The sequence below is a fragment of the Strix uralensis genome, chromosome Z (genome assembly GCF_047716275.1).
Source record: "Strix uralensis isolate ZFMK-TIS-50842 chromosome Z, bStrUra1, whole genome shotgun sequence".
Lineage (NCBI taxonomy): Eukaryota > Metazoa > Chordata > Aves > Strigiformes > Strigidae > Strix > Strix uralensis.
Genome location: NC_134012.1, coordinates 1,494,617 through 1,517,014, shown reverse-complemented (window position 1 = coordinate 1,517,014; position 22,398 = coordinate 1,494,617). Strand labels below are relative to the sequence as shown.

Genomic DNA, 22,398 nt, shown 5'->3' with positions numbered 1-22,398 from the left:
TTTATTGCCAGGTAAGTCCGGCCTTCATCATGTGGTCTTACATTTGACTCGCACTGGCTGCATTAAGACACTTCTCTTCTTAACAGGGCTCCAATTTAGTGACTGAGTCAGACCAATCTGTGTGAGTGGTCATTTCACCACCTCCTGTGCCACGTGCAAATGTAAATACGATTGTCTGTATATTTACTCTGCTGGTGAAGCATGCCGGTCTGAGTGCCAGTCCCAGAGGAACACCACGAGAAACATTTCAATCTCAGTGATTATTCCCAAATGCATACTGTTTAAAATCTGTCTGATAACTCCTTTTTTAATCTGTTAAATGCACATTAAATAATTACAATCATCAAACTCTGACATACAAACATCCTTACAAGTTCATAAATTTATCATCATATTTACCAGGATATGAAACGATGCTTCTTTGGTAAAACAGCTCTAAAAATTACACTTTGCAAAATATTAATCTCTGCTCTCATATTCAGATAAAAATAGTGAACATACACCTAATTTACCAACCAAACTTGTAATCTCTGTGAAAAAAATAAAATGGATTCTGTTTGTCTAAGAAGTTTGCTTTAAATCAGGATATCAGTAGATACTATTACAGCAGCATATTTTAGGCAGTTGAGTAGGTGTAAAATGCCTTTTTTAAAAAAAAAAAAAAAAAGGATGAGCTGAGGACTATTTAGCAGACTTTGTCTTGCAGGCAGGCAGGGAACACTGTGAAGAAGAGCTGAAACAGTAAAGGTGCAGAGCTCTGGTAACACTATCTACACAGGCATCTGTGAACCAGGTGTTTGGCGACCATGATTAAATTGCTCCAAAAATAATTAGAAATATTAAGAAACAATACGTCTATCCACCTGAAGCTGATGACAATATACATTAAAAAAAAGGAAAATTAGACTATTTTGTTGGTTTTTAACAACATCAGAAATTACTCTTACAGCACACATTCAAAGAGACTGCTGGCTGGAGAGGGAAGGAAGGAAAGGAAGAAGAAAGAGCAGTGCAAAAATACTGCACTCAGGTCCTGTTAAGAAATTGAGATCCAGCTTCAGGGTTCTTTCAACGCAAGTTTCATTAATCTTTCAGGAGAGCTATCTTATTGATGCTGGAAAATTGTCATTAATCTTGAATGTAGGAGAAGTGAAAATAAAACAGTGGAAGAGTGAACAGTCAGCTTATACAAATTGTTAAAGAGTGCTGACACAGGGAAGTTTACCTATTGTGGCTTGTCACTTGCACACAGCTGAAGTCTAATTAATCTAATTCTTGTCTTACCTAAATGAGCGTATATACATTTGGTAAATGTCACTGTTTTTCAGGAGAGTCATGTAAAGCAGATCTCACTCCTGTTTAACTACCAGTGCACCTAAATCACCTTGCTCTTGTATTTAAAAGTAGTAGTTGTTTTGCCAAGATAAGTAACTACCTATGCACCAGCTCATCTGTAACCAACGGTGCTTTGGAAAATTTAGGGAAGGCAAAGCTAAGTAAAAGAAAAAAATTAAAAATTGAACTAATCCGAAGAGATCTGATTACAAAATCATGGAATTGCAGTGTCCATAGTTCAGCTTGTTTGCCTTACCCATATATTCGTAAAATTTGACATTTTCTACTTCTCAATAATGCTCCAACTCCGATTTTCTTTAATTACGTTATGCTATCTACCCCAATATATACGTGCATGCCCGCTGTGAGAACAAATACGATCTGGCAGTTTGAGGTGGTCAACCAGTCACCACTTTCACCAGTTCAAAGCACACCCTCCGTGTGCGGGGGACGTGTTATCTGTAACGGCTCTTGAACTACTGAAGACTGAACTTCATATGGATACCATGTGGACTGATGATAACGTATCTTCTCTATATCAAGCTCTTCTGATTTCAGGAGTGTTCACAGAACACGAAGAATTACCTGTTCCCCAATGGGCCTTTGCAAACTCCACACAAAAAAGCACGGAGGGAAATGATAAGATTAAATTATGCGTACAGTTATCAAAGGCTCTAGCATAGCTATATTTATAGGGACTTCACTGCCGTGACTAAACTAAAGTCCTGGTGGGGGGTTGTTTGGTTTTGGTTTGGTTTTCCCACAAATCCAGAAAAAAATCCTTTCAAATACGTATTGTGCCACAAGTTTAAGACAAAAATCTTTGACGTGGTGGTGCCTCGTTTGCCTGCAGTGACCACTCACCATCTCTGCAACAACAGTCGACTGGGGGGGGCTGTTGTGGGCTGCCCAAGGGGATGATCTTCAGGGTCTTTTCCAACCTTGATGATTCTGTGATAGGAAAACTCCTGCTTCACATGACAGACTACAAATAGGCAAGCAGGCTGACATTTCAAATATTTCCCCTTCATAGATTTAATCACAAATTTTGTTTTTCTTACCCCGTGCAGCATCCTGAATTAAAGGCCTGTAAATAACAGATTAAGAACGCATCGAGTTGCTAACAAGTGCCAGATCCAAGGCAAAAATTTCAGGTCCCCTCTAGGCTTCTGTGGAGCGACACAGGGGGCGGGAGGTCCCTACAAAGCAGAACAAGGATTATGCTTATCTTTCAAAACTGTATCCTGCCCCAGAAACATCTACAGGCCAGAGCATCTTCTCAAGGGTAGGAGACATCTGTTTATTTTCTTCCACGGGGGAGCACATAAACCCTCTTGTTTCTGCATATCTACATGAAAATTGCATAAATATTTACCAGTTTTTCTGTTACCCACTGGAAGCATCACCCTTGAGGCTACAGGTCATCTCCTGACTCCGTTGTGTCTTGTACAGCCTGTCCTGGATCCTCTTCTGCACCAAGCTGCAGCTGCAAGACGATCAATACTCAATTAATTGTAATTAGGTCCCCTCACGCCCCCATCTGAATAGCCTCATGTCTATGGCATCATCCTCTGAGGAAATATGCAGCGTGGGTTTGAGTCCACTCAGACTAAACAGGAAGTAAAACTGAGGTCTCTCTTCCATCTCAGACAAGTGCCATGCCCACTGTGCTTTCATTCAGGCGCTGCACACAGGGTTGGCTTCATGTTGCCCGAGTTGTGGTTGTCACCATCACGGCTGCAAGGTAGAGGTCAGCTTGGGTGGAGTGTTCATGGCCTTAGCAAACACCCCTCTCACCTGCTGCCTCCTGCCTCTGCTGGCAGAGTCAGACTTTTTTCTGATGTGGGAAGATGAGCCCAAAAAACTTTTACAGTTAATGAGAAACTGAAGGTATTTTACCAGCCCATATGGAACCATGGTCTTCATTTTAGAAGAGCTGCCACCCATCCATGCTGCCTTTCCCATCCAAGTTTCCTTCGATAACGGCAAAGTATGGAAGCTTTGATGTCACCTGCTCTTCTGCCTGACCTCATGTTAATATTTTGGTGGTGGGGTTGGGTGGTAGGATGCTCTCAGATCTGCTCTGAACCTAAACCTTGCAAGTTTTTAAGACTTCTCCTCTTCTCCTCCTTCTGTCAGTCAAAAGATGTTTGTTCTCAAAGATGTTTTCTACAGAAATCTTGCAATGCCACTCACTGTGCATCTGCCTGTTAAATGCAAGTTATTCGTGGTTTTATGTGAAGTACCAACCAGGAAACAGGCTGCCTCTGCCAGCTGTGCCAAGATCAGTCATCAATCACAGACTGGTTTGGGTTGGGAGGAACCTTAAAGCCCATCTAGTTCCAACCCCCCTGCCCCAGGCAGGGCCACCTTCCACTAGCCCAGGTTGCCCAAAGCCCTGTCCAACCTGGCCTTGAACCCTTCCAGGGAGGGGGCAGCCACAGCTTCTCTGGGCAACCTGTGCCAGGGCCTCACCCCCCTCACAGGGAACAATTTCTGCCTCAGATCTCATCTAAATCTATCACTCTCTCAGTTTAAACCCATTCCCCCTCGTTCTATCCCTCCCCCCTGATGACGAGTCCCTCCCCCCTTTCCTGTAGCCCCTTTCAGTCCTGGGAGGCTGCTCTAAGGTCTCCCCGGAGCCTTCTCTTCTCCAGCTGAACCCCCCAACTCTCTCAGCCTGTCCTCACAGGGGGGTGCTCCAGCCCCCCGAGCATCTTCGTGGCCTCCTCTGGCCCCGCTCGAGCAGGTCCGTGTCCTTCTGCTGTTGGTGCCCCCAGAGCTGGACCCAGCACTGCAGGGGGGTCTCCCAGAGCGGAGCAGAGGGGGAGAATCCCCCCCTCGCCCTGCTGCCCACACTGCTCTGGGTGCAGCCCAGCACACGGGTGGCTTTCTGGGCTGCCAGCGCACGTTGCTGGCTCACAGGCAGTTTTCCACCCCCCAACCCCCCCAAGTCCTTCTCCTGGGGGCTGCTCTCCAGCCACTCCTCGCCCAGCCTGGGTTTGTGCTGGGGATTGCCCCGACCCATGGACAGGACCTTGCCCTTGGCCTTGTTGAACTCCATGAGGTTTGCACGTCCCCCCTCTCCAGCCTGTCCAGGTCCCTCTGGATGGCACATCCCTTCCCTCAGTGTGTCCCTGCACCACACAGCTCGGTGTCATCCACAAATCTGCCGAGAGGGCACTCAATCTCACTATGTCATTGATGAAGATATTAAATAATATTGGTCCCAGGATGGACCTCTGAAGGACACCACTTGTTACTGATCTCCATTTGGACATTGAGCTGTTGACTGCAACTCTTTGGACGTGGTCATCCAGACAATTCCTCATCCATCACATAGCGCATCCATCAAACCCATACCTCTCCAGTTCAGCAACAGGGATGTTGTGTGGGACCATGCCACAGGCCTTACACTACTCCTTGTCCACCTCTTAAGTTTATCTGCATCCTCTGGCTTAAGTAGACTGATTCTGGGTTAAGATTGAAAATTTATTTCCTCATTTAATAGCAGAGTCTATTCTGTGCAGTCTACACGTGGTTGATGCATGTACTTCTTCATTCCATGGCTAAACCTCTGACTCTGGTAGTGGGCTGAACAGAATTGAAATTAAAAGACAAACTTTCAACTGCATTTCATGGCTGAATGTAGGGACTGATAAATTATTTTTAAAACACAGTATTTGGAAATAACATCAGAATTTTCATGTGTTTGTCATCACTGAATGTTACTCAGTGAGAAAATTTGAGATGCGTGGCCTTTCCTTGTCGTACGGAGGTGTGATGCAGGAACAGCCACTGTTCAGCGTCAGCACTGGATGTGCACTCTGTGGGGATCTGTGCAAATAAACTCAAGTATCAGTGTAGGAAATGGTGCTTCGAAAAGCTCAGAACTTCTCAAATAGCTGCAGTGCTCTGTCACGTTTCCTCAGATGCGTATTGAAAGCAGAAAGAGGGTTTAACATTCAGGTGAAGATGTAGCAAACCCAAAAAACTCAAAATTAAATGAAAGCTCCTCCTTCCCTTGCACCGTTACCATGTTCCTATTGTAAATTGGTCGTTTAAATTAGCGCTCACAAAAGCGATGAACTAATGCACCCGTTAGAGACGGGGCAGCAGGGCAGATGCTCTCTGAAGCTCTTCACAGAAAGGTCACAGCACATCTCATGCCTCCCCTGTTACAACCCTGATGGTCTCGTCTGGGTGTCTGTCGGCCGCGTGCAGTGTCGGCACATGTCAAGTGCACAAATCTCTGTGTCCTCCATCGTACGGGAGGACAATTTCCTGCCACTGACAGGGGGGTGCAAACTCATTGCGTGACGCCGGATCCTCTCTGCACCTCTCCCTTTGGTTCATCACAACCTAACCCCAGAGTTAAACAGAAACCCTGGCTTTAAACTTCCTGGCATTTGACAGCTTTGACATCAAGGGTAGGTGTCAACTACTTCAAAAATGCGTCTTTTTAAAATGCCACTATTTTTTCTGAAACTGTCTGGTCAAAGTGCAGCCTCCACATTACCCTGTAGAGAAGGAAGCCAAACTGCAAAATTCATAGCAATTATGAATCATAGGACTCCACAAAGAACTGCAAACTGCACAGTGAAAACCCCTTTTCCATGATGGATAATACGTTAGAGCAGTCCTCCTCCAGCCCAACCAACCAATGCTTGCTGCAATTACCAGTTTTAACCATAACTCCCCTTTGTAAACTACAGGTTTTCTGCTTTGGTATTGCTTTTTTTTTTTTTTTTTCCCCACAATAAAATGCCCGTTATGTTTTGATGCAAGTCACACAGAGGTCCAAATCTAACTGGAGCAGAGCAAAACTCTAAGCTCAGATATTTCAGAAGCAAGGAACCAACAGCAAGATGCACGTATATTGCAGAAACTGTTACACGACTTCCAGAAGAGATTTCCTTCCTTTAAACTTAGATTTTCATTTCCATTATTCTTCTTTTCTGCACTTTCATGGGGAACAATTCCAAAATATGTCACAACCAGGGAGTGGGGAGTTAACAAAGCCTGGATATGGAGTACCAAGAGGAGTGTGGTTGAGGTGGGAGTCACTGCAGGCCCTAGAGAAGCAGCACTGATGAGAGACAGGAACAACTCTGGTCAACAGAGTGATGAGAAAGCAAACAAAGATTGAACTTCAGAGGTTTGGGATGTAGGGAAGGAAAAGCTGAAGCGCTGGCAGAAAACCGGCAGCTGAAGCTTTGTGACCATATTGCCATGGGGTTAGGTCTATAAGAAGAGGAATAAGCCAAAGAGAAATTGTGGATGAGGAAAAGAAGCCTACCAGAAAAAAAAAAAAAAAAAAGAACAAACTAAGAGAGAGAAGCAGCAGAACAGCATGACATGGCAAACAGTGAGATTTCCCGGTAAGGTTTAATTGCTATTATCAGCTGCGACCAGGAAATGAAGGAGCAGAGATACAGTCCAGTAGCCCTGAGTTTGGTCAGCTAGAGACTGCAGGCCATGGTCGAAAAAAGGGAAGAGCGACTCTTCACAGCGGCAAGTGTAGGACCAACTCCATGGGGTGTCATCAGCAGTGTCTGAAGTTGGGAAGAGATAGGAGATGGGACGGTACCTGGAAATGTGGATGTAACTGTGGTTTTGAGCTGTGGGTCTCCGTCAGGATGCCAGGGGAAAGGTTGTGTCTATACGTGAAGGGGAAATGCAAACAGGCTGGTTCCAGCCTCATAACCCACTGTAATTCTTCCCCATCATTTTTTCCAAAATGCGACCCAGTCTTCCCAAAATTGTACACTGACTCAGCGAACTGCAGTGACTGAACTTTCTTCTAAGAAGATGTTTAATTCTAGCAACATAGTGCAGAAATACTTTTGTCCTTTAAATAAATCCCAGTCTTTAAAAACAAATCCTTCAGGAGCTGAAGCTGTATTTGATAGTTAACCAATCTATGAGTAAACCTTCTATTTAAACAATCCAGACCCTTCCCCATTTCTCCTCCCCCTTCCCCAACAGATGTGTTCAGGGACCCTCAGCCCGAGGAATAGAAATGTAGCTGAGGGAAGGAATTGCTTTAGTCTCCAGGCCCATTTCTTCTGATCAAGCCATTATCTTGTGCCCGTGAGCAACAGCTCCTCCCGATACGAGTACAACTGCTTGTCGAGCTTGTTATGTGTCCCAGGGCTAGCAACCCTGCGGGGAAGGAAAATATTTTTCATTTTTCTTACCATATTTGTTCAGGAGGCAGCAAAAAATTTTCCTTTATGTCATAACTGAAGGATAGATGTGCACCAAGCAGGGTGGTTTCTGAGATGCAAATTTTTGCAAGTGATTCATGGCCGGTCCTATAATGTGGTGAAAACACCGCCAGAAAAGAGACTTCCCAGCACCCAGCTCAGCAAAAAACCAATCCTTTTTTTCAGTTACTTTTCAGTGAGATGGAGGTAGAGGCTCAGAGCAGGCCTGATTAAAACGGGTCTGTGTCACCTGAGTAAGTTCTGCTGGGAAGCGTTCCCCCAGCGTGAGACTCACAACACTACAAGTTAAACCCCTTTCCTCCTTTCTTCCAGTAATGTCTAGGAATGGCATGATACGACAAGATATTTGATATTTTCTTTTTAAAGTTCTGGTACAAGGTTGTGCACTAATTAAAGATGGGAAGATCCTGAGTCGCAGCTCTTGTTCTCTTCCGTGCAGCTGCTCAGTGCTTAACACTCCCTACAAATCTGACCACGATTTTGCATAGTTATTCAATGTGTTTGACTTTTCTTTGCTGCTTTTGACTGGGGATCTCTCTTCACCAGCTGCCCACCTAAAAGACTTAAGGTTTTATTGTGACATACCTAAAAAAAGGCCATGTGCAACTATGCAAAAAGTAAACTTTTAGGAATGTGTCTTCATGTCAGGGTAAAGCAGGTCAGGCAATACTGACTTATTAAACTACTCCAGAAAATATTAATCAGCATTCTTTAATCAAAAGATATATAAATTATCAATGTTTTAGGCTTTCCTTTAATCACCTGCTGTAATTTAAGTAAAAGTTGAGTGAGAAAAGCAGTTTTGAGTTTCTTTTGATTATATTAAAATAGGAAAATATTTATTACCGTATGACTCATAACTAAGGGTTTCAAGCTTCTATATTGTGCAACCTGAATCATAAAAAAGTTTTTGACATTTAAATTTAATCCAGTACTAAGGCTGATGAGGAGAAAACAACATGGTTATACTCTTTTTGTCCCCTTTGGTAAAAGAACACAATTTCAAACTTTCAGAAATTTAAGTTGGACATTCCAATCATTCATTGATGGGAAATTTATCCTGTTCACAGTATGGCTAAATCTGACTCGATTTGAGCATTAAATTCTTACAGAGAAAAAAGAGATTATCCGGAAGGACAACAGATAGTTTAAGATTTACTTCATTTTTTTGCACAATGATAGCTTATGGATTTTTTTTTTTAAATTAAGATCTAAAATCCTTAGTTTGTGAGAAGCAACACTTCTCTTGATTGATTGCTATGTTATCAAAGAAGCAGGAAACTTCTAAAGCCTCTTGCAGCAAGAAGTATCTGACCTGATCTGATGATCTGACCCACACTTTTTCACATCTTCCATGGGGTCTTGATGACACCGAGCTGTGTGGTGCGGGGACACGCTGAGGGAAGGGATGGGCCATCCAGAGGGACCTGGACAGGCTGGAGAGGGGGGACGTGCAAACCTCATGGAGTTCAACAAGGCCAAGAGCAAGGTCCTGCCCATGTGTCAGGGCAATCCCCAGCACAAACCCAGGCTGGGCGAGGAGTGGCTGGAGAGCAGCCCCCAGGAGAAGGACTTGGGGGGGTTGGGGGGTGGAAAACTGCCTGTGAGCCAGCAACGTGCGCTGGCAGCCCAGAAAGCCACCCCTGTGCTGGGCTGCACCCAGAGCAGTGTGGGCAGCAGGGCGAGGGGGGGATTCTCCCCCTCTGCTCCGCTCTGGGAGACCCCTCTGCAGTGCTGGGTCCAGCTCTGGGGGCACCAACAGCAGAAGGACACGGACCTGCTCGAGTGGGGCCAGAGGAGGCCACGAAGATGGTCGGGGGGCTGGAGCACCCCCCTGTGAGGACAGGCTGAGAGAGGTGGGGGGTTCAGCTGGAGAAGAGAAGGCTCCGGGGAGACCTTAGAGCGGCCTCCCAGGACTGAAAGGGGCTACAGGAAAGGGGGGAGGGACTCGTCATCAGGGGGGAGGGATAGAACGAGGGGGAATGGGTTTAAACTGAGTGATAGATTTAGATGAGATCTGAGGCAGAAATTGTTCCCTGTGAGGGGGGTGAGGCCCTGGCACAGGTTGCCCAGAGAAGCTGTGGCTGCCCCCTCCCTGGAAGGGTTCAAGGCCAGGTTGGACGGGGCTTTGGGCAACCTGGGCTAGTGGAAGGTGGCCCTGCCCAGGGCAGGGGGGTGGGATTGGGTGGGCTTTAAGGTCCTTCCCACCCAAACCATCTTGTGATTCTATGGCTGGCCGATGCTGTGCTGCATAACTTTTATTTCCCTTTCCCAAGAGAGTGGCTGCTCTTAAGGGAAGCGGTGTACTGTTTGCAACAAAGGCCAAGTCCCGCCAATTGAAGCAGGCTGCTGCATTTGCAATATGGAGAAATATGGAGAGCTCAAGGTGGTTTAGGGCAGCTGCATCAGTCTTCTGGTATGAAGGATCTTTTCTTTCTCTACCAAGTGCAGAGGGAGGGCACCGCCTCGAGGTGAGCCCGTGTGAATGTCTCCTGGGTCAAAACACATTTCTCCAGGCTGCTCCTCGTCCTCATTCCTTCTGCTTCACCCTTAACTGATTCACCCATTGCACGACCCTCTCAACCAGCTGCATTTCACTTAGTTTTGTAAGTGAAAGAGTAGAGAACAGTATGCTTTGCTAAAGCCTTGGCATTCTTCTAGGCTGATGTCTAAAGTTTGCATTTCATCTGGGAGCAGTTGAATTTCCCCTCTGAGAGTCAGAAGCTACACTCCTTTCATGCTGTACCTTCATTAGACAGAAAGCAATGGAAATCCAGTGTTCCACACACTGAGAAACAGCTATAATTGCAACTGTGTTCAATGTAAAAAGTTTTGGGTTTTCACTTTTGCAAGATTTCAGAAAAATCTGGAGGAGGAGGAGGTATTTATTGAAAATTCGCAATCCTGGTTTTGGGAGGGGGGAGGTGGGGGATGAGATGTCTTTAATAGAAGCAGCTGCACAGCAATCTGAAAATTAGCCCAGCTGGGAGGGAAAAGTTTGCCCTCAAAAGAGAAGCAGGCTCAGAAATGGAAAGAAGTTTGTGTCTGGCTGTCGGCAAGACTCCTGCAGCTGAGGAAGGAAAGGAGGAATGGGCAGAAGCTTCTCCCGCGAGGTTGGGATCCCTGTCTGCTGGCCAGGGAGCTGCAAAGGTTTTATTACATGTTGTGTGGTGGGTGAGTGATCTAGTGCTGATGGGAGAAGTGACTTTTCCTTCCTCTCCTTCATTTTGGGCTCTTGGGCTACCCTAGAATGAAATACTTCAGTGTCACGGTTGCTGTCAGGTCCATCAGCTCTGCCTCTTCTTGGTAGAGCCAACGCTCCTCAAGGCCCGCATCAGTAGAGAGTCAGTATTCATTACTTTCCCATTATTCCACTGGTTTAATTGCAATAGAAAAAATGGGGTTTATTCCGCTTGGATTTAAAATATTAAGTACAGTAGCTCTTCAAGTTAAAGCTTGTTGCGATTATGAAAAAAACTTAGTTGTTTCTTACTACAAAAAGAAACAACTATAAAAGCAGGGCAAGCAAGCTCTGTACTGTGAGTTATCAGCAGAAATGTAACCAGAACCTCTCAGACAATTCGCCCCGATGGATCCTGAGTGCTGTGACACCTACTTTAAGTGCGGACCCCAATTAAGTCAGTTACTCATTCTCACTGCACCCAAATAAAGTTGTTAAATTTTATTTTCCGAGAGCAGAAAGAGTTTCACGATCATGAGATGCATTATTCTTTTGTGACTCTTTATGAACAGACAAGTTGCTTAGGAATAAAACCCGGCCAATCTAGGAGGTTAGAAACTGACTTCAGAAGCAATCTGGAAATGAAAGATACGTTGAAATATTTACGACATAAGGCAGGACAGATTCTCTACAGAGGCCTCCCACACAAAGCAGAGTAGACAAACTGCAAATAGTGAAAATGGGTTCACTGACAAATTATTTTAAAATGGGATTTTAAAATGTCCTGTTGTGGCAGGAGAATCATACTTAATCAGCATGCATTCTTAGCCTTGCCTCTGAGCGTTTTATTTTCAGTGAGATCAATTCTGAGTAATTGAGACATTAAAAGTAGTTCACCGATTTTCAACAAACAGATGTTTCTCTCCCCCCTGCCCCCTCCGCTTATATGTTTTGGGGCTTAAAATACTGAAATCCTGCACACAGAAATACGGTGTTTTCATTCGCGCGCCCTTCACACCGCTCACGGGAGAACGATCGCATAGGACTTCAAAGAAAGAGGCTTCCTCATACCTAGTAGAGAGATGCTTAAAACTGTGTTTAATGCTGTAAATGTGTATAACTAACTCAGACATCACCACCAAAGTAGACATTCGAAATTGAGTACAGAAAAAAACCACAAGAGGAAATCGCACGCAGACCGATGGGCAACATTAGGAAGGTACAAGGCTTGCAGTGTATCAAAGAACTCTGCAAAACTGACAACTGGCAACAAACATTCTCACACTGTCAAGTCGAAAATTTGGCTTTTTTTAAACAAAATAGGCTCATCAGTGATTCTGACTTCATCAATAGTATGTTGTTCTTCAGGCAGCATACAGTGGAAAGGTGGTCACACAAGCTTCGCAAAGCAATTCTTTTAAAGTCGTGATGTAACAAGAGCATATTTAGGTCCAGGACTTTCTGCAGAACAGTCATTTGGTTGGCATTCTTTCAAACACACAAACAGAAAGATCAAAATAACCGTCACACCAGAAACCGGCTATCAACGTTATCTGTAAAATAAACAAACCCAGGATGATCTTTCATGAGCAATGCAGATAACATATAATTCTTTAGACAAATATATATACATCTGCTTGCAAAGTATTTCTAAATAGTCTTTTCAAAAAGTATTGTTAGAGTAGTGCAATATAACTTTATCAGCAATTGCAACCAATGAGAGGTAACCCAGAGAGGACGAGAGGAACGCCTCCCCTCGAGGACGCAGTCCTGCCGTTCTCCCCCGGGCAGAAATCCCCTTGAACGTCACTGGGAGCTATGACTAAGAGCTGTGCACAGGTAGTCCCTTAGGAATGAAATCTCTGCTCACTACGCGGGGAGCTGAGCATGGAAGTCTACATGCAGCTATCAGAATATATCCCCAAGTACTCGTTATGCAGTGGCCACTAAGACATTTGAAATGTAAACGTTTCTCCGCCTGTATTCCATGTATTTATAAAATAATGCAGTTTCCATGCAGTAGGGCACAATTGTATCAGAAGAACTGACTACATTATTAGCTAAGGAAATAAAACCAGTATATCGGTTTTACCACAACTGCATTTTTTCCTCTACACTATATTTCACATTGGTAACAGGTAATGTGTTATATCATAAAGCGTATTAATATGACCTTGAAACATCTTCTGCGAGATTTCCATATTAAAATAGTTATGTGCACAAAAGGTGTTCATAGCATGACACCCAAAGCAATATGGAGTTAGTTTGATAGTATTTCCATTACAGCAGAACTATGAACTTCATTCACTAAACTATGTAGTACAAATGAAGATTACTGGTACATATAGAAAAATCAGATAGGCAATCAGTTACAAACCTGGCAGTATTTTGAGAGAGACAGAGATTTTTAGGTCTTATAATGGAATGATAAAAACGGCAGGAACTTCTTTTGGGAGCTCCAGAAAGAGATTTGCACTTGGTGTTTCTCGTTATCTTATAAGCAGCCCTACTGCACAGGAAAACATTGCACCAGGAGTTAACATCAGGGTCTGGAGCTCAAAAAAATCTGCTAAAACTTAAGTGCAGTAGGCTCCACAATGTTGTATTTTTCTTGAAATGTATAAAACATAGAAAATCGTAATGGTGACTTACTGGATAAAAATATTAACGCTCACAAATAAAATCTGACTGAATTTTTGTGTCAGATTTGAATTTACACCTTTTGTAGATTTAGTCGGCATGATTTGAGTATTTCAGGTATCTCTGACCATCAAGTAGCCATTTTAGATTGATTCCTTTAACGTCTTACGCTGTTTCTAACAAGGCTTTCAGACGACAAAAACCCTACTTGAAACCTTCGTCAAATGTGTCTTTACAGTGTGAAATATATCTTCAATGAGAAATGCCTTTTTACAGTATTTACAAAATCTCTGCATTAGATAAAAAGGCAAAATAAGTAAAAAGCTTAGAGAAAGGAAATGCTGCTTAGGCTGTAGGCTTTTTCTTTTATCTTGCCCCAGCAGATGCTGGTCTCCTCAACACATGAAGCTGGCTAGCCAGGATTGTTTTTCTTCCTCTTGCTCGGGCTGTGGCTGGAATCTTGTTTCAGTTCATGGTACTGCACCTGTTTAAACACAACGTTCAGAAAGAAACCAGTCAGGTGGTGCTTGCTAGAAAAAGAAAAGATTTCCATTTTTTTTTTCCAAGGAAAAAAACCAGAAAGAATAAGAAAATGATCCCCCTGCAAACTATGTGGCATCTGCAGCTGTGATTCAACAACAGAAAGACAGGTCTAGAGGCAGAAGAAAAAACAGCATCAGGAAAATCCTGCCAGGAAGTTACACCTTGTGCTGACGTAAACTTTAAGGCTACATTTTTGTTTTCTCCATGAGCTCTGAAAGAGAATAAAGAGTATCCTCTTTAATGAATTGGATGAATTTTCTTTGTAATGGTTTCTTAAAAACATGTTTATTTTCAAAGCCCTGCCACAGAGGGGATCAGATTCAGAGCGGGTATGTGCACCCATACCTCCTTTTTATACCAGCTGTGAACTGAAACTGTTACCTGGAAATATGGGAAGTGTATAATCTTTGCGATACCGGAGGTGATTTATGTGCCTGGCATTATCTATCTTAATGCTTGCACCTTCTCAAGAGATTGTGTACTGCATTACAAAAGCTTGTAATTTATAACCAGCTTATTTTTAAAGGAGTTCAGGAGCACGGTTGAGCTGTGGTGGCAGCAGGAGCCTTCACCTCGGGACAGGCGAGGCTGCAGCGCTCTCAGAGCTGCCCCGAGGCACGGGGCAAAGCCGCCTGCCCTGACTCTGTGTTGGTGCAGCTCCTTTCATCGTGTGACCTCCCTGCTCCCTCTCTGCAAGTCCCAACAGCTCCAGCTTCTCCTACACAGCACCTTACCCCAGTCAGGATCACACGGCACTGGAGGCTCATTAATACAAACGCCAGCACCTGCCACCATCTCCCAAATACTGGTGTTTTTACTGATTGCTCCTAAGGCATAAGCAAGGTAGCAGCTACTGTCTCACTGGTGAAAAGGTCTAGCAGCCTCCTCCAGTTTCACAGACTATCCTCAGCTGGAGTTTGCAGTGTCTTTGTGCCAAAGAATATAATATTGAATCAAAATAACTGCTTTCAAACTTGTTTAAAAAACCCCAGAAAGTCATGACGCCACGCATCACATTAACTACCATAAGGACACTTTAAAAAGTATACACACCACTTGCACGTCTGAAGGGACTCTGGACAGAAAGTCAAGTAGCTCGTTGTTATCAATTGCATACGGACTTCGAAGCTTCTTTGTAAATTTATTGATGCCTGCAGAAGTCAAAGTTCAAATGTTATTATCATAGTGGTTGTTTGGTTTTTTTTTTTAAATATGTATTTTTGGCAAAGTTCTAAAAAAGATTTTAGGATCCATTTTGAAGTCTGACATTAGCACTGAATGAATGAATGAGTGAACTGTAAACTCAGGCTCTAGAAGTCAGAATCTGCTGCCGTGGTTCCCTCTGCTTCAAAATCCCAAAGCTCTGGGGACATTTTCAAATTCCTCCAATAGTGTTTTTTTCTGAAAGTGACAGAAACTGTGGTTATTATGTGCAGGTTGCATAAAAGAGAGGAATAAAGCATACTCTGTTACTGTTGTGGGGGGGATGAGCAGTAATGGGCTTAATTGCAGGACAGAAGATTCATGTTAGACACAAGGAAAATCTTCAGAATGCTAAGGATGATGAAGCATATGGCAAGCAGTGAAGTCTGCACGATGTGAAGGCTTTAGGATGAGTTTACACAAACCTCTGCCCGGGAATGACAGGTTGAGACGAGCTGATGGCAGTGCAGAGAAGGGATGTGAAGTCTCCCTTAGACATCACAGTCTTACACCGCCTGCTGACAATTAGTGTTCAGAAACACCAAGAAAATCCTCCCCGAACTGAGCAGAAAGCAGGCTTTTCAACTGGACTCATTTTCTCATCGTTACATCCCGGGTCAGATTCACACACTTTTCACACGAGAACCTCATTTGTGGGCTCTGGGAACACATCTGAAACCCGGGCAGGAGCGGTACAAACTGCACAGACTCTCATGTGAGCGGGAGAAAGTTGGGACAGCATTAAAAATGTGCTGCTCCGTGTAATTCATCCAGGCTGTATCGGAGATAAGATAATACAGTTTATCTTCCACGAAGACTTTGGTGCCCGGGCCTTTCAGAAAGCTTTAGCAAGGACATAAAGCTCCATGAGAGACCACGTGAGCTGCCACCTCGATAACACCCACGGCCTCCCACTGTATGAATCCTCAGTGCCACAGGAGATGCTGCCATCCCTTTATCGGGTGATTGAACCCTGAGCGCTGAGAAAGGGTATCTGAGATTCCAACACCCGCGTTTAATAAGATCCTTTGCATCAGCAAGTGACTGAGAAATTCAAGGCCTACGCCACCGTCCACTGCACGTGGCCACTGGACCACCCACGGGTGGATTCAGGGGTTGATACGGTCTCACCTTGTCACATCTGATAAAGAAAAGTACCAGTCACGCCGTGAAAATAAGTGCATGAATAAATCATGGGCAAGGCTCAAGACAAGCGCTGAACAGATGAGATGGGACACTACAGGGGAAGCAAAATACAACTAGGGGATGAGGTCTTTTCCAAAAGCTTGACAATTTTCTGATTAAAATAATTTTCTTTATACTCTTTTCCACATAAACAGCTGCAGCTGTTACCAGGACTCTGCAATTTAGTGACTGGGATTGGGATGCAGAGGTGGTTCCTGCTCCACCTTGCCTAATGCAGCCCATGCTCAAGGACCAGTAGCCTCCATGGGAAGAAACATGGCCAGGAGGGGAAAAACTGAGAGTTTCTTGCCAGGGCAGGCTGAAAGATGCAGTCTCTATGGAAGCACAGAAGAAAAGACAGCTGTACAGCCATAACATGGTGGAATTTTAATTGAAAAACCTCTGCTTTCCTGAATGAAACGGGCGGATGCTCTACAGAGCATCATGGACAACAGTCAGACAATAGCATGGACAAATGGGATGAAGAAATGTGTATAGACCGGGGAGGCTGGAAACACACAATAATAGAGAAAACGGGCATCTGTTTGGAATAGTGCGTTTTTTGAAGGGATGGCTGCTGAAAGCAACATGCAGCACAGTGTGGCTCTGTGACACCCGAGGAGGTGGGGGCTGCTGGAGCTGCAGGACCTGCCTGGCCTCCCCCACGGCCCAAGAGAAACAGGTCCCTCCAGAAGGGATCCCCATACACGTGCTGAGTAAGGAGCCACCTAAACTGAAATGCAGGAGAAAAACGTGGAGCTGAAACCTCTGGCGAACAAAGTTGCTTGAAGTCATATCTAGACAGGCTGGGTAACCTGGGGGCAGGGAGGGCAGAGATGGAGGGAAAGAGGGCAAGCTGCATTTACAATAATTTGTGCTTATGCTGCCCACCCTTGGTTTGGGAGGCATGGACTCCAGTTTGGGGGGTGAGGCTCTGCCTCCCCTGAAACAGAGACATTTCTGGGGGAGTGTGACCCCTCCCAGGGCATCGCAGGGGTACGTGTCAGGGGCTTTTCAAACAGCAGTGCTGACTGTAGGGTTTTGTGGGTCTTGGAGGAGTATCACAGTCTCACATGCTTGTACGAAATCCAGGGGATGTCTGAAAGCAAGTGTACAAGATGCCAGATCTGTCTGAAAAATGACAGAAAAAGGACACAGACCAAGTACTTCGACCTTCAGTGACAAGAGGCCTACCATCATGTCTGTGTGTGTGCTAGAAGAATGAAATCCTGGGAACTGACTAAGAGTCTGGGCTGCACCCAAGTGATATAGGGTATGTGGGGAGTAAGTGAACTTCCAAGACAGGAAAAGAGAGTAAGCCCGCACGCTTACTTCTTTCAGTTCCATAGAAATACTTTTGTTCAAATCCTCCTTATTGGTTCTTCTCCATTTTGTACATTCTGCTACAATTATTTGTGAAGAGTCTGTAAGAATATTACTAATACCGACTGATATATAACAAATACATTCTTTGGAGTCAGTTCAATGATTTTACATTGTCTCTTGAGTTCAGGGGTTTTTACAAAGGCAAGATTGTCATTTTCTTCAGAAAGAAAATCTAGCCGTAGATTTAATTGAGACAGTGCTCTTCACAAGTCTGAATAAGGGTACAGCTGTTGGTGGTATAAGATGTATAAAAAATGTACGGATGAAAACTTGGAGCATTATTTACAACAGATGTGGTAACAGTAGCTGTTTAAAATCAGTATAAAGAATAAATATAAGGACAAGTAGTGAGAGCTTGGATCAATCACAATTCCAACCCCCTGCCCGCCCCCCAGTTTCTGTTCATTATCAACCAGACAAATACCACATATACCTTTCTGTCCAACTAAAGGTGACCCTTTAAACAGGTTTCTTGTTGCTGTGTTTACATACGCTTCCACAAGATAAAGTACTGCAGTAAAAAAGGCATATTGTGCTAAATGCACTATATAGATTGAAATGCCTCTGTTTGTGTATAAGTGGTGAAAATAAATCAGAGTAATATCTAGACAAAGCTACACTTTGATATATGAAGAATCCTCATGGCTACATGTTTATAGTATGATGAAGTCTAGAATGCCAGCCAAGAAAAATGCATTTTGCAGGTGGGCCTAAATCTTTACGCAGTTGTGATTTTTAACTAACCTGTCTGTTTCCATCATGGACCAGCTTCATGACCATAAATACAGAAAAGTACTGACATTGTAAGTCATCCCTTAAAAACCAGTTTTTTCTAAGTGGCACAGTTAGAGAAGGCTTTACTTACCCCAGACAAGGACAATGTATCTCAGTGGAATGAAATAGAGGATGATGGTGAACACAGAGAGGGCAACGATTGCCAGCCAGCTCAGGAATGGGACAGTCCAGTTGAATGTACTAGAAGAAAAATTAACAGAAGTCAGAACTGTGGTCACCCGACAGAGCCAGTAGAAGAACAAATAATGGGCAGGACAGGGCGGGAAGTGACAGCTTCCATCGGTGAGAACAAGCTGAAACTACAACTGAATGTGTTCCTTAGTCCCCAAATGTACTCAGACAGGCAACCCAGGCTCCCTTCTTCAATTCCAGGGTAGAGGCAGCTTGTAATAGCTAGAAGAGAACTGCTAAGGTTTTTATCTCCGCCCTGCTCTACCGTAAGGACAGCACAAGGAGTTAAAGGCCGAGCAGGGACTGTCCCCTGTACCTGACATACACGTGCTCTCCCCGGCCAGGTGCCCTTCTGTCTCAGGGGTACGTTCAGCAAAAGGCAAGTGTGTGGGTGTGCAAAGTGGGAAACTCATCCATGCACCTAAGAAGGAGAGGGTTAGGGAAAAGAAGGGGGCAGAACAGTTGGTCCTGAAGACAGGGATAATGCAACAGCACTGGATGAAGGAAGGAAGGAAATAAAAACTCTTTGGGTGGGAAAAAAAAAAAAGGGAGATAAAGGATGGGAGGAGAAAAAAAGGACGGAGTGGCATAAGATAAAATTGCAGGAAAAGCAAAGAAAAACTTTTCATTACAGACAAAATAAAACAAAATAAAGATTATTTCTTTATGGATAAAGGAAGACAACTTCTGGGATCCCATCAGAGTTCAGGTTTTCCTTTCCAAAAAAGCCCCAGATTAAAACGTCCTCATTAAGGGTCCCAAACTCTTCGCTGTGATAAAAAACTGGTCGCCAGAGGTTGAGGTGTGGGCCAAGAGGAAGTGAACGCTAACGAGTCTTGAAACAGCCGTGCTGTGGCTCTCCAACCACTGTGTGCAGGGAAGAGAGAAAGGCCAGACGGCCAATCTAGACATATACATATATATGTGTGTGCCACGGGAACGCTGGTTAAAGGGAGCTTGGCTCAACGGGACTGTTCCATGAAGGCACCACCATGTCAAAGGTGTTGCATGACATTTATCCAGAAGGAAAATGTGGCTTTGGCTCTAAATAGCCTGATGATACTCTTTAAAGTATTACCACCAGCTACATCCCCAATCAGTGTGATTACATTATTTTGGCTTCTTTGGCTGAATAATTGCAATTATCTGAATTGCTAGCCATATTTTTCATAATGAGCTCTGGCTTCCTGTGTTTATTTGTCTTCTTTTCTCCCTGGCAATTTTGACATGTCTCCAGAGTGAACATTATGTTAGTGTCACTTGGTGTAGGATCACTCTCTTTCTCCTCAGGGGACACCTGCTCTTTTCCCCTCTTCTGTACGCATTTGGGATGAACAGAAGGTTGAGGGTCTGCTCATGTTCCTGTGACTCGGCTTTGTGCAATGGATCACAGACACGCCATGTGTGGGAACACTGGCTCCTCACTTTAGCAAACCTCCTTATGTGCTGTGTTAGCGCAGCATTCAGTACAGGTTTCCCATTATAGTTTTCGGAACAAATTACAAAGATTTATAGGAAGATGCGGTCTCACTCGGTTTAGAAAATTCTGTTGCTTTCATCTGGTATATAATAGAACAAACCCCACTTCCAAAATGCACAATTAGAAAAACTTAATCATCAAGACAACTTCCACGAACAGCCTTTTGATAAAAGACTTCTCTCAGGGAAAGGCTCATTTCGCTTGTCTGGAAAACTCGTGTGATATCATGTGCCTGCGCCTGCCTCTGCTGTCGTGCACGTGGCCTGCCTGGAAGTGTCCCCACGGGAATGTTTCCCAGGCTTTCCCATTAGGGACTTCGCTCTTAAACGTGTAAACGCCAACCTCCTCTTCATCCTGATTCTGATACACTTGCCATTGCTGATAGATTTGAAAAAAGAACCAAAAAAAAGAACAGCACGAGAGATGATCCTCCTGTCTCCTGCAGGATGACCTCCACCCAGTGCATCAATTCCCTAAAATTCACTTCCAGAAGTCATTTTGGGGCCGTGCGCCTTGCACAGGCTACGGTGGGCTCCTCGGTCAGGCGTGGGACAGGGAGCACGCGGCTTTAGCTCTCCTGGAAGGTGCAGGGCTTTATAGCAAAGCCTCCCGTGAAGGTTTTCCAGCTCTCCCAGGTCACCCCTCGGCCTGGCGCTGCGCCCGCAGCTGGAAGGCACTGCTCCCAACTCCTCATCCTCCGAGGGTGGGATGCTCCCGGCTTCCAAGAGGTGGAAAGCCAAGTCAGTCCCGTGCCGCTTCGCAGCTGACGGCTGGGAGACGTCTTTCTGGAACCTGCCTGGTCTCAAATAATAAAACTTACACTGCTGTTCACTGACCATGCCAAAAATACACCAAACTTCCTGCAGTAAATCTCAGAACCTCTCTTGCTTAAGGCCTAAATTTGTTGGCAATTCTTATATATCATGTATTAGGTGTTACAAATTACAAATACTCTAGACAGAAAAGTTTTGCTAACTCACATAAATACAACACTTCCAGGAACTGAACATAATGTACAACCTTAAAATCTGAAACTGCTATTCAGCTCTGCCTATTTCCTTTATCAAAGCTGCATTTTTTAATTATTATTATTACTGCATTTTTATTATTACTTTTAAATAACTGCTGCATTCTTATTATTACTTTAAATAACTACTGTTAGGACTCATGAGAAGATTCTGTTTTACTTCAAATCCTTAGTTCTGATTGTTTTCCCCAGTTAATATATTTCTAAATTCCAAAATTAGTAGGACAGGATTTTCATTAACTGAAGGCCTTCACAAAGCAAAGTAAATATACATGAGTTTCACCAGTGGAGTATCCAAAACTGGAGTCCCCCCCCCCAAAAAAAAAAAAAAAAGCATACAGGTCTAATGCTTTGTACCTCAGCTTGGGAAAAACATGAACAGTATTGGAGAGCAATCCGGCACCTGTGTCGGCACTTACTTCTTGATCCTTTCTCCAAAGGAAGCCACTTCGTCAAGAATATTCTGGACAGTGACACACACCTCCTGGATGGCATAAAGTCTATTCATAAATCCTTTTTTTTCACTCTCCTAAAGAAAAGAATAAGAGGAGTTGAATAAAAGAATCTCTGACTGTAGGAGAAGGACCACGTATCCATCAGTTAAGTTGCAAAAGTGCACGTGTTACAGAGTCATCCAAAAGTAACTGGTAAAACCTGGGAAACTGTTTTCTTGTCGTTGAAGCAGGGTGTATTGACAAGTATGTTTCAGTATATATGCTGAGCACCACACCGACTTGTTTGTCATTTGTTTCTAAATATATATTTCTATAAGCCATGCCTCTGCTTTATAAACGTATTGAAAGTGCCAACCGCCTACGTTGTGCACTCTTTCAAGCCGTAAGAGTCAAAAGGTGGAATAAGGGCGGTTTGTCGAAATGCTGGTTCTTGCCCACCAGGAAGATAAACATTCCTTGTGGGAGGCACTGAGCGAGGAACCAGAACCACCTCAGCTCCCACAGGGATGATCCCCTCTGGCTCTAATACATGTTTAAGCTGTCAGACGTACCTGTGCCCCCCATCATCATCTGTTCTACCCTTCTGCTGGGATGGTGAGCACGCCCTCCCTCTTGTTTTTCCTTACTAATATTTAAGTGCTGCTATGCATGAAATATATGGGAGATGTAACTCTGACTGCCTTTACAATATGATCAGTGCAGCCCGTGGCTCTAAAAGCACATAAAATGCCAGCCACAGAGAAAATGAAAGATGCAAGGGAGGTGTC

General features: G+C 44.1%; 1 protein-coding gene across 10 annotated transcripts in view; it reads right to left on the bottom strand.

Moving 5' to 3' along the window:
• Positions 1–11,821: 11,821 nt before the first annotated feature.
• The window catches only part of MCTP1 (multiple C2 and transmembrane domain containing 1), a 277,441-nt gene continuing 266,864 nt past the window's right edge, over positions 11,822–22,398 (bottom strand). For 9 of the 10 annotated variants that reach the window (XM_074856034.1, XM_074856035.1, XM_074856036.1 and 6 more), the window contains 4 exons: positions 21,596–21,705; positions 18,569–18,678; positions 14,983–15,080; positions 11,822–13,870 (listed from right to left, as the gene is read on the bottom strand). In XM_074856034.1, coding sequence (XP_074712135.1) covers positions 13,799–13,870; positions 14,983–15,080; positions 18,569–18,678; positions 21,596–21,705 — 390 coding nt within the window. In that variant the 3' untranslated portion in view covers positions 11,822–13,798. The remainder of the gene's footprint in view (positions 13,871–14,982; positions 15,081–18,568; positions 18,679–21,595; positions 21,706–22,398) is intronic. The other variant, XR_012627081.1, reaches the window with a different exon arrangement.